Here is a 13032-nt window from a genome sequence, read left to right as displayed (position 1 = left end):
AACACTGCATGTCTGCATTTTTAAAACCAGAGAGTACCAGAGAGAGAGAGAGAGAGAGAGAGAGAGAGAGAGGGGATGAGAAAAGAGAGGGAGAGAGAGAGAGAGAGAGGATCAGCTAAGTAACAATTAAAAAAAAAAAAGCTGTCACTGTCCACAGGAACCATGTCTAGTCACGTTTTCAGTCAGTCAGTCAGCTAGCTGAGGGTCATGTCATTATTTAGTTTCTGTAGAAAAAACACAAGTACAAAAATAGTATCAAAAAGCAACATACCTATTTTAAAATACATATATTAGAAAACATAGTAATTACAACAGCATATAAATAAGGCTTTTAATATATTTAGAAGAATAATATTAAAATTTTATATATGCTTCTCCCGCATTTAAAGAAGTACCTCTTTTTCTGAGCAGTGTGTGAAAGCCAGCAATTTTTCTGCAGTATACTGTTGATACAAAATATAGTTAACTTTTTTTTTATTCTGGAGTATATTTCAACTATGATAAAATTACCTTTTTTTAAAACATTTTTGCACAGAAATAAATCATTATAAATATACATGTTAAAACTTTATTAAAATCCTGAAGTTTAACTAAAAGAAAAAAGAATGCAAATCAAATCAGCGATGCAGGACTTTTTCAGGACAAGGATAACAAAAGACAACAATAACCAAGTATTTCATGACAGAATAAGTGTTTTTCAACTTTGTAAGTAACTAAATAGTTATTTAAGAACACCACCAAACATTTTCAGAAGGGGAAAAAATGCAACAAATCCATTGGCTGTAGGTTAAAGCCGATCAGCGATGATTATTAAGAGCCACAGAATCCAGCCCTAGATATCCGTGTTCTGCATTTCTAATATAGTGCTAGTTAGAAGCTCTGTTTTGTGAAAAATGTTTGGGGTGGGTTTGGGTTTTTTGTTTGGTTTTGGGGCGGGGTTTTTTTTTGGGTGAGGGGATGTGGGGTGGTATTTAAATAGAACTACCAAGTTGCAATGAAGAGATTAACTAGAATTCCACAATACATTCTTCTGAAAGATACCTTGCTCTTCTATTTCTGAGTGATACAATTTACACAACAGGCATCAAAGAATTGCAGTGAGGTTCTCACGAAATACTCAAAGCAATGCAAAAACCTGACTAGAGAGCACAAGCTGGTCAACGCCAAGAACATTAAGACAGCTTCTTCTTTTAGCAACTGCCTAGAAGTAGACACTGTAGTTGCCTTCTCAAGCCTAAACCATCTTGCTTTGAGTCGGTGAAAAGTGATTATTTCAACCATTAATCATTAATTATTTCAACCAACTTAGCATAAGAGGGGAGAACCTCTCACACACCCACCAAAAAAAAAACAACTTACATTAGAAGTTAAAGCAGTTAAGAGAACCTTATTGGTCTGTATTTCCATTATTTTCTCTGCTACTTTTAACTACTCATATAAACAATTGCATTTTCATTGACTTGTAGGAGAGTCAGAGCCTGCAAAATTCATTAGATGGATTAGCTTAGAATATTAATACACATTTACTCAAATTCTCCTGATAAACAAAACTTGTTGTTGTAAAATAATAGACTGTTCTTATGATCAGAAGTTTACATCACAAGAGCATTATCAGTAGCATACCGTTACCATAAAACATTTTTAAGAAACTAGTTTGTAAGTTATATTAAAAAAAAGATGATTTACATAAGAAAAATATTATTGGGGAAAAAACTTCACACATTTACTCAAATTCTCCTGATAAACAAAACTTGTTGTTGTAAAATAATAGACTGTTCTTATGATCAGAAGTTTACATCACAAGAGCATTATCAGTAGCATACCGTTACCATAAAACATTTTTAAGAAACTAGTTTGTAAGTTATATTAAAAAAAAGATGATTTACATAAGAAAAATATTATTGGGGAAAATTCTTCAAAAAGTCAGATAAAAACTGCATTGAAATAATAAATATTTTATTTACATTTAATTAGTCAATTGAATTACATTTATTTTCATATATAAAGAGGCGATGACTTCCTTAAGTGAAAACTCACAGAAGTTTTAGCTAAGATTATTATTTCCTCCAGCTAAAATTCAAAAAGAACAAAAGTTAATATTCTCACATCTTAAAAAAAAAAAAGTACTATTTCAGAGGGAGAGAGAATTCCATCCCCTTTCACATGCACAATTTAAAGCTTTAACTGAAAGCAAAATATAGGCCTCTAAACTACTGAACTTGTTTGCCAGTCAGTCCAATGCAAAGTCACACAATGGTAAGCTTTATTTAAATGGGCAAGCCCTTTCAAAAAGGAGCACAGATGGAATCTTTCTTTTTATGTACCATTTTGTTTGAATTTGAGAAACTGGCTAAAGGACAAAAAAAGAGCAAGTAATTTTGTCTGTCTATGCTAAGAAGAGAGATGCTAAGACAACCTGCTAAGAGACTCAGTATCAAGAATGTGATGTACAGGATGTAACAAGATGCAACACAGTAAATTTAGAAAGCTCTTCTACCTGTGTTATTGCACGGACACAGCAGATGAGAGGCTAAAGAGAGGGGAAATATTCAGCAGTCATTTGCACCAGAATTACAAGTAATCTGTCCAAGACAGCTTTAGGGTGTTCATCTTCGAAGAAACTAAAACTAGTACTCTTTATTATTTGAAAATTTACAGAAATGCAAAAACCTAGGAAAGGACAAAGAGCTCTGCTGTAATTTTGCATGCGTAAAAAGATTATTCTTCAAATATGACCTAATTTCTCCAGTTTTCTAATTAGGTAAAATGGCACAACAGCAAATGTTTATGTCTTACCCTCACCTTATAAGGGAGTTCAGGTTTCTAAATAGTCAATAATAGGTAAATATTAGAACTTTTTAACATAATTTGAAATATGAAGTAAGTTTTAGCCTTTTGAAAATCCCATTTGGTGACCAGCTGCACACCTTTTGTCAGCTGGAGACCTTAAAGAATCTTCTCAAAAAAAAAAAAAACAAAAAAACACAACACACTGGAAAGATGTGTGCCTGTGTATGCATGCACATTTGTGTGTGTGAAAAAAAAAAAAAAACCCACAAACAACCACAGTTCTAGTCTGACAAACAGAAGAGAACCTCCCAGTCTTCTCACTCTTATCTTTCTTAAAAACAAAGAAAGTAAGAATAAATCATCTTTCTGATTTTGGATGCATATTGTACCTACACTTTTCTAGTAAAAAGTAGTCAAGGCAGACCTAGTATTACATTACACTTTACATCATCATTTAGTGACCAAGAGGCTGGCCTTTTATTATTGGAAGTAAAAGTCACATTAAAAACAAACAAAACCTTTGTACAAAGATAAGAGCATGGGTACAAGTTACTTAAAATTGCATTCACCAGAGCTGCTGATTAAAAAAGTTTCAAATTAGTTTTAGCTACAATTCAATGCAGGAAAAGAATGCTAGAAATCCAGGTTTTTTAAAAAGTAAGTTGGGTATAAAGACTAAGGCCACCTTTAGTAACTGCTGCTTACCAAAAGAACAACAAGAAAGTCCTTAGGAAAAAAGAAGGAAAAGAACACTGTGGGCAAAATCTTTTGGTCTTTGTAACTCCCAGGTCACAAAGAGTATCTACACAAAGAATGGCAGAAGGAGTGAAGCTTAGAAGTAAAACATTGATGCAAAGAGAGTCAGCATTTCATGTGATGTTTTCTGAATGAGTTAAAGCAAAACTGTATGTCCCCTATAAAGATATGGCTACTGAAATTATTTGGAAGCTACAGTAATATTTGGAGTTATTTTGTAGAAAACAGGGCTTAGCCTTTCCTACCCCAACTATATTTCTCTTTTGGTAATAGTCCTAAGGTTAAAAAAAAAAAAAAAAAAATTTAAAAAATTGTTATAATTTGAATCAAATCAATGTTTTAAAAGAACAAGTGAATTTTGGTCCCTGAATTCTATAAAACCTCTCTAGGAGGTCAGCCAGCTTTCATAGGCCATAAGCATCAACTAATACATTCTCAAACTAATTATCTTAAGCATACACCTCAATCCCACCACAACAGGCTCTGCAATATTATTTTCTCCACTATCACACATTCCAGCTACAGCTGATTTCTGAGAATCCAGATGACCCAAATACCCCAAACCTTCGGTTTTACCTGGCAACCTACCCTGTCGTTCCCATGTCCTTTTTTATTTACTCCTTCCCTCCTCTGCCCTTCAAGGACTAAACTCTGCATCTTTATCCAATGTCATTGTGAGGGCATGTGTTTTTAATGAAAGAAAGACACACACAAGCTGATCTCAGTTCCATTGTTTATTTTTTGCATACTCTTTTCAATGTTAACTGATATTCTTATGTACATAAAGTGAGTATTTCTATGAACATCTAGACTGATGTTAATCAACTGGCTCATATTTGTTCAAAAATTATAAAAATAGATTTTTACTAAAATAAAGTGTACGTGTGCATATATAAGCATGCACACAACCATATATACATGTATACACACACATATATCACAAATTAAATTTAAATCTATTTTTAGCTAATAACTTGAAAGTTTATCATTACATATTCATATCTAACTTCAAAATACTTTGCCTATCACTATTTCAAGTAGTTGAACTTCAGTTTAATTAACAGCTCAGATGGGGTACTCACCTGCTCAATAAGTTCTCTGACGTTTGTTAGATTCTTCTGTAGGCGAGTCTGCCAACCTTACTTTAAGTCTGACACCATTCACAATCTTGCCATGTAACGCAGTTATGGCATCACTGGCACTTGCTCTGTCTGCAAATTTTGCATAGCCCACATTTTTTCCAGCCACAAGGTAAACTTTTATCAAGTGTCCAAAACGACTGGGGGAGAAAAAAGAAAAAAAAAAAAAGATAATTTACAGGTTTTGCTGCAACACAGATACCTATTATCCAATCTGAAGTATATATGATTTGGTAGCTGCAAAAACTATATTCTCATATGTATGCTGTATTTTCTTCTGCTGCCCTCTTCCAAAACTCCCAGTTTTCATATTCCCTTCTCTAGAATTCCAGGCAGAAACAGAAACAAAACCAAAAGTTTGTAGGCAATATTTTCCATGGAATATTACAATAGAACCACAAGCACCAGTGATTTATCTCTTATTTAAAAGAATATGTAAAGCTAATCAATACCATAGTCCCCAAACACTAAATGGCACTCAAAAAACCCACAACAAAAAACCCCAAACAAACCAAAAAGCACACACACACAAACCAGCAGATAATTCAGAAGCTAAACTTGCATCTCACTTAAATGAACTTGCTCAGTTGCGATTCATCTTGAAAAGGTCTCACTGAAATGACTCAAAAAGCAAGCGCTAAAGCTTTACGGAAAAACTTTTCCAAGTCCTCAGGAGATTCCTAGACAGTTCCTTAAAAAACTTTTAAAAAAATAAATAAAGTCTGCTTGCTTCATAGCGAAGTTATACAAGTGTCAAGACTAGGGTGCATAGCCTTTTTCTTCTACAGCATCTGATTAAGAAAATTCAGTATATCAAATAGGTACAGTTTTAAATTCCACACAAGTGCATATTGTTTCTTTTCCTTTCCCGGTGCTTTGAAAAATATTTTGGCTTTCCAAAGATTTATTGAAAATGCCAGCTATTAGAAAAGGGGAATGTCTTTTTCTTCAAGAGTATACTAAAAATAAATAATATAAAATACTGGAGAACAGCTGAACTATAGCTTTGTTTTAAAGATGGCAAAAATTGCCTCTCAAGTCTTTGCTCCTCATAGGGAGATAGTGTGAAAGGACAGTTGTAATAGTGTCAATAAGATGAAAGCCATCAAAATGTCTCAGGATATATCAGAAAAAAACTCCCTACACTTACTCCCCTAAATTACTGTGGAAATTTATCAAAATACTTAAATTCCTTATAGAAATATGTACAAGGAAATGCCAAATAAATTAGGCTGTAAGAACTGGAAGTACCACATTTTTTGGTTAAAAAAACATTAAGAGACTAGACATTTTACTTCAGATTATGTTAATCAATAATGAAGCTGCTGTACTGATGACATTGCATCTATGCTTCAAGGTGAATTCCATTACACACTTGTTTCAAAAAGCAACTGTTACCTATTGATCACTTATTACTTATTGATCACTGTGCACTGTCTTTTCTGGAAAGAGTTTTCATGATGACAATCTTTTTATTTATTTTAAATATATTTCATGGTTATTTTTTTGGTTAGAGAACACTTATTTGTAAATGGAGTCTTACCAAAACACATCCTCCAATACATTTACAGGTAAAGGATGGGGATGAAAGAGTATGAAAAGCCTTTCCTTCACAGAAGTGTCAGGTGGAACTTTTTTTTTGTGTGGTGGAAGTATGGCATCTGTTTGGGGCTGAAGTAACTGTGAGCCAGAAGTTCCTCCAAATGCCTGCTGAAACAGGGGAAAAAAATGCAAGTATAAGTTAACCGATGGGGGGGGGCGGGGGGAAGTCATTTTACCTTATTTACAATTTTTGTTCCTATCACAGGACATAAACAGGCTCTACCAGTTCTCATTTTAATTTGTATACTTTGGTTATTTCATTAAATTGGACAATAAGCCAAGTAAGGTTAGACACCTTTACAGGGAATAAAAATGTACAAACCAACCAGAGGCACATCTTAAAAATGTAGCATCTAAAACAGTTACAGAAGAAAGTGAGCAGTGTTCTTTATTGACATGTATGAAGTTTCTTACAACAATTCAGAAGAATATTAATGGTATCCATTATATTAACTTACAGGAGGTGTCCTATACTGTTGAACAATTGCATTGTTATTCCGCAACACTGATGACACATGTGCTGTTACCAGCTGTGTTGCCATTTTTCTGATGAGGCTGCAAGCAGAAGTGGTAATAAACTATTTTAAAGAAAAAGCTAAGTTACGGTAATCTTAAATTCAGCAAGAGAAAATAAGTTCTAATGCACATCTGAAAGTATCTCTGGAAATCTGTAAACTCACGTAGATAAGGAAAATCAAGTCAGGCTTTCATGACACTCTAGACATGATCTGAAAGTATGCATGCTAGCTGCAACTCACTGAAAACACTCATACATTTCTACATATAGAGATAAAAAAAGCAAAGAAGAGTTTTGTAATACTCAAAGGGGGAAAAGTAAAAAAACAAAAACAAAAACACACACAACTCTACAGAGCCAACAACATTTTGTGAAAGGTGCCTAAAAGGCAGAAGGGACAGAAAAATTTCACCTGTTTCAATAAAGAGCACGGAGATTCAATTCAGAATATTATCACAGAAAGTTTACTTCCAGCTCTCATTTTCCAGTAATTGTTCTTTGTTCTGTTGCGGAATAAGAAAAAGCAATTGCACTTTTTGCATAGATTCATAGCCCATGTCGTAGGCCCATGAAATAGTAGAGACTATTGAAGAATGAAGGAAATTGTTTGGAAGAAGGATGGTTGCAATGAGTTGGGGTTTTTTTAGTTTAGATCAGGCATGCACTTCTGAAGTGAATCTCCCCATTGTCCCTCCTTACTGTCCTCATTCATATCCCAGAACAGGTTTAACATGAACTACATTGCTTTAGGATGAAACTAAGCCAAAGTATTCACTGCAGGAGTGTAGCTAAGCTGCCCCAACTTGTAATGGGCATTCAAGTCACAGGAACAGATTAGAGATGGTCAAAGTAAAACCTGACGATCCCCATACAGTGGGGATACCAGATCTTCAGCACCCAACAGTTTTACTCCATATATGTGCTTCACAGGGCTACTATTTGCAGTACTGCAAGCACAACCAAGAGATCAAGTAGATAAATCTGGTTTTAGTACAAAAAACACATTCCAGCCTTGTTACATATTACAGAGACATTTACAAAGATTCTTGACAAATACAAGATTTTCCAGTGTATCTTAGGAGTATATATTTTAACCTTTTCTTTATCAAAGACTAGTAAGTTTCAAAAGGGTTATTCTAAACCATTCAAAAAAACCCCAACACACCTAAATTTCAGAAAATACTATCTATGAGTATGAAACAAGATCACAGTGACATTGCTGTTACTTCTTATGTTAAAAATTCATTTATTTTAAGTTTTGCTCTCCAGAACACAACTTACAACTTTCTATGTCTATGTATTGGTACTTACTCTGAGCTATCACTCCCATCTTCTAGGAAAATGACAGTTAATCGATTTCCAGGAGGATACTCAAAACCGTGTAATTTATACTTGGCATATATAGCTGACGCAGCAGTACTGTACTGAATCACAGCATACCCTACAAATACAGTGCACACAGTTTCAGTATGGTATGGGTAAATCCTAAGAACAAACTACACTCACATAAAGCAATATGATTAAACTGCACATTAGTCATAGATGATACAAAATTCTTCAGTCTTTTTACCACACATTATGTTACTTAATAGCAACATCAGTAGTATTTGTGAAGAAAACTTCAGTGGAATTAACTAGTGACAGATCAGCTATATTTACGCTAACTTGAAAAGCTGGTAGCAAAGCAACACAAGTGAAAATATGTCTTCTTCCCTAGCCCTGAATTAGAAACAAAAACATATACAGTTTCATTTTAAAATGCAATTATCCCATCAACAGTGAATCTCAAGTACTGTAAAGTTACATTTTAACTCTCTGAATCATTTCCATTTCAAGCTTCTTGGAGAAGAGACCTCTTCCACATTTTTCTCAGCAACAGCAAAACAACAAGACGACTGAAACCAAAACAATCCTTCCAGTACAAAACATGATTTGTTTTGGAATGATTTAATCCAGTTTACTCATGTCAGCTTCTATACACAGACACACCACCACCCCCCCATTTCAAGATGAAAACTCAAAAGATCCGTTTAGACAACATTTAAACTAGCTGCCTAATAATTTTTGAAACTTTTTCTCCATTTACTCTGCCCAAAACTATTAACTTAATTTGACCAAAAACCACTTCTCATGGTTTTGAGTCTGTCCTTCTTGAGATTCTATTATCTGAAAATGAAGGTATTTAAGGCTATCTGTAAACATGGGTTCAAACAAAACTGAGTTTTGGGGTTTATGCATCAGTGATAGCAGCAACCATTGATACATAAAACATTCATTCTTTCCAAAAAGTGTACTGTATTTTGCAATACAAATGAATTGAAGTGCAATTAAAAGGCATTCCCTGCATAGAAAGAAAAAAAAATAAAAAAAATAAAAATCTTTTTGTACGTTTACTTACCACTATTGGTATGAGGATCTCGCTGAACATCACAATATTCCAGTCCTGGGACTAGATCAAAGAGGGCAAACAGCTGCTCTTGGATAAAGGGAAGCCGTGATACCACTGACAGACGTTTGGAGACCGACTCTTGAATTCTGCTCTCATTTTTTTCAAAACTACAAAACTCTGGCTGCCCACCTCAAGAATCAACATAAAAATAAATAATTCGAGTCGTCACACTAGCATGCCTTCATTTCATTCATATTTTTCATTCAACTTTTAAAAGTAATCTAAGTCAATTATATACACTAAAGGTAACGTGTTTATTTCACCAATGCAGGTCACAAAATAATCAACCAACTAGAGCAAAATGAGCCATAAAAATATAGAAACAAGCCAGGCATTTCGTTTCTAACTCCAACATCCAATCTACTATTTAAGTGTTGACCTAAGTCTCCGTTAGCTTCCCTTCTTCCAAGCTGCATTCTTACTTTGTGACTATACTCAAGACTACAAATCATTTTTAGTATTAAAAGCTGTAACTTACAAAACGGAAGTGTATTTCCTCTTGGTTCTTGCCTCGTGTTATTACTATAATAATCATGTTCAAAAGACTCGGATGACTTATTTTTAGGTTCAGCCAAAATGGCCCTGTAGCCTGAAAGAAACAGCCACACATTATAGCAACACCTCAGCACACCTGAATTATCTGACTGGATCTGCATTCTCCAAGTACTGTATTTAGAAACATATTATTCAGAAAACCCAGTAAGTGCTGGCTTTAGGAAAATAACTAATCTATAACTCTTGAAGTCTGCCATAACAACTGTGTGAAAGTTAAGAACTTCCACATAGAACTACTCCTAGTCACAAGTTAAGCACAACAGAGCCTACTTGCTGTGAGAACGACTGCGCACTGGCACAGGTTGCCCAGAGAGGTCGTGGAGTGTCCGTCCCTGGAGATATTCAAAAGCTGTCTGGACGTGGCCCTGGGCAACCACAGTGCCCAGGTGACCCTGCTTGAGCAGAGGGGTTGGGCAAGACGACCTCCAGAGGCCCCTTCCAACTCTGACCATTCTGTGATACTTGGCAGGATTCAGAAGTGCTCCAGAGGCGATCACCTGAACTTCCATGCTGTAACAGCAGTTTACCTATGTTTTACACCGATCTAGGTTTTGCTTTTATGAAATAAATTACTCTCAGGCTATCCAACTAATTTCATTTTAACCTCACAGCAAGAAGGAAATAAAGTTTAACTTAGCAGTTTAACTGCTAAGTAACCTCAGACTCATATTCCTATGCAAGAATTGTCACAAATATTTTTGTAGAACCACTTGTGATAGATATGATATAGAACCACCACATATATTCCTGGAGGAAAAGAAAAAACCCACAGAAGAATAACAAAAAAACCAACCACACCCACACACCAGGTTGTTTCGTATTTGTGATTAAGCGAACATTGAACAGGAGGTTGGACTGGAAGGCTGCTGTTAGGTTTTCCCAAAAGCCTGTCTTCTCCTGGATGAGGAAGCCCAGTTCCTTCCATCCTCTCCTCATAAGTCACATGCTTCAGCCCCTGACCACCTTGGTGGCCTTCCACCAGGCTCACTCAAATTCATTAACACCTTTTTGGTACCAGAGCATAAATGACAAATGGTTGGTCATAAAGCATACAAAACCTTTCATTCTGTAACAGATTAACCATGACGTTAAATGAAAACAAACAAAAAAAAAAACCCCAAACTTCAATTAGGATTAATTTGTTCTTACATAAACGTAATCACAACAGAATCCCTATGGATTATTAAATATATTTTTATATATAAATTCATCTTATATCAAGTATATTTTATTAAAAATGCATATTCCCAGGGATACATTAAAATGAGGTTTTCCTGTGTATGAAGCCTACGTTACAGGCCAACAATAACACATGAAAGAAAACTCTGTATCGTTTCCAAACTCTTTTCACTGATCTTACTTGCAGTTTGGACCTGCAAGAATGTAATCAGGTGACAGTTCTCAATGAATGTTAATAATACTATTTTTTATGTGCAATAGAACTTTGTCTCAAGATGTGTTTACATCATAAATAATTTACCTGCAAACAAAACTAGAAGTTAAAGGTACATGAATGATGATACACACTTATTGTGAAAAACTTGAAAGAACTCAGTCAGATTCTTACTTCGATCACACTCCTCAATTGCTCGGGCAGCTTGCGATGGTTTTAAATATCTCACATAGCCCAAACCTTTACTTTCTCCAGTAGTCTTGTTTTTAATAATGCTGCAATATTCAATGTCTCCATACATCTAGAACAATTAAAAAGCATGTTAATTTACAATATTTGAAAATGCATTAAAGTTCCATGCGTTAAGCCCTCTGATAAATTAGGACAAAGGCAATTTAAAATAACAATTAACAAATAGCGAATCAGTACCTTAAATTTCTCTCGTAGGTCTTCCTCTGTATAGGATTTTGGTATCATAACAAAGATTCGTGTAAGCTCCTCATCTTCAACATCTCGGTGGCTTCCAGAAGCTCTTGACTGTGCAATAAATACCTAGTGAAATAATTACATAGACATTAATTACTGGAGAAAGGGTCTTAACCACACATCAAAAAGCAAGAAAAACAGTTTGTTTTAACAAGTCTTTGTATTTATCTTTCACATAAGCTAGCTTTCCTAATATGGAAAAAAAGAACATTTCTGATCATAGATGCATCTGTGACAAAAGACCTACAAATACAATACACCCCAAACAGGACAGAGGCCAGCAGAAGTTCTCACTGGAGATAATGAAGAATGGTCAGGAATATCAAAGCCTGATTCAGCAGCACTGCCAATGTCACAGGTAGCATGTGAGGTAGCAAAAAAAATGCATTACTGCAACAGGCCTAGTATAGCAGTAGTAACAGAAAATAAGCAAGCAAGCAAACAAACAAAAAAGCCTAGCAGCTTATTAAAGCCTTGCTACTGCAGTTCACTGCTCAGTTGGGCCAAAGTCTGCAGGTCTAGTGTTCGATGAAGGATCATAACTTCTCACATCTGTAACTGTTAAAATCCTTTTTAATTAATGAAATCAATTTAATCTCAGAAGTGCACCCGAGAACACAAGCAGGCAAAAAAAAACACAAAAAAGCAAGCAAACCCAAAACAACCAAATAAGAAAAATACAAACAACCTTCAAAGTAGGCCTCTTATGCAAAAGCAGCAACTGATTTCACAGAGCTCTTGAATTATATTTCTAATAGTCATGCAGGGGAGTAAGGAATAGAACTCTGATCTTCTGGCTTCTAATGACAAGTTCTTCAGAAAAGATTTTACTGACTCAATTGCTTTTTCAAGTGAAACACATGGAATCTTCTTCCACTGTTCAAAGTCATTCATATCTTCTCAGTACTTGGGTAATATGAAAATAATTCAAGAGGTTGAAAGCTGCCAGTGAGTTCCGTAGGTAAAAAAACCAAAACATAATTGTTTTGAAAGAACTGTGCACAAGATACAAAACCAATATAAAATATACTTGCAAAAACAGTTCTATTTATCCACGTTGATCTTGCTTACAACACTTAAAATATACTGTCTTAAAATATTTCACAGAGATTCCCTCAAGGTTAAAAAAAAAAGGAAAAGCTAGTTTCCAGGTACTGCATTTTCTCCAGGCCTGTTGCAGCTTACGCCACACGTGGGAACTTCAGGCAAGGGTGGTACTCACTGCAGCTCCTCCTGAAGAGCACCGCCAAGCCCGCAAGCCCCGCAGCCCGAAACCCCGAGTTTTTTGACCCAAAAGGGTGACAACGTCAGCACCTGTACATGTAGAGAGAAGGCCACAAGGAGC

At 35.1% G+C, this 13032-nt stretch overlaps 1 protein-coding gene across 1 annotated transcript in view; it reads right to left on the bottom strand.

Moving 5' to 3' along the window:
- Positions 1-103: 103 nt before the first annotated feature.
- RBM45 (RNA binding motif protein 45) overlaps positions 104-13032 on the bottom strand; it is a 14589-nt gene continuing 1660 nt past the window's right edge. Inside the window, exons 2-11 of the mRNA XM_009278684.2 lie at positions 12910-13001; positions 11631-11753; positions 11376-11502; positions 9732-9842; positions 9203-9382; positions 8116-8245; positions 6746-6842; positions 6229-6395; positions 4629-4825; positions 104-224 (exon numbers count right to left, since the gene is read on the bottom strand). Of these exons, the coding sequence (XP_009276959.1) occupies positions 4633-4825; positions 6229-6395; positions 6746-6842; positions 8116-8245; positions 9203-9382; positions 9732-9842; positions 11376-11502; positions 11631-11753; positions 12910-13001 (1220 nt within the window). The 3' untranslated portion in view covers positions 104-224; positions 4629-4632. The remainder of the gene's footprint in view (positions 225-4628; positions 4826-6228; positions 6396-6745; positions 6843-8115; positions 8246-9202; positions 9383-9731; positions 9843-11375; positions 11503-11630; positions 11754-12909; positions 13002-13032) is intronic.

Source organism: Aptenodytes forsteri, unplaced genomic scaffold, assembly GCF_000699145.1.
Source record: "Aptenodytes forsteri isolate BGI_AS27 unplaced genomic scaffold, ASM69914v1 Scaffold257, whole genome shotgun sequence".
NCBI lineage: Eukaryota > Metazoa > Chordata > Aves > Sphenisciformes > Spheniscidae > Aptenodytes > Aptenodytes forsteri.
The sequence above is the reverse complement of the archived record's forward strand: the minus strand, read 5'-3'. Positions and strand labels throughout refer to the sequence as shown.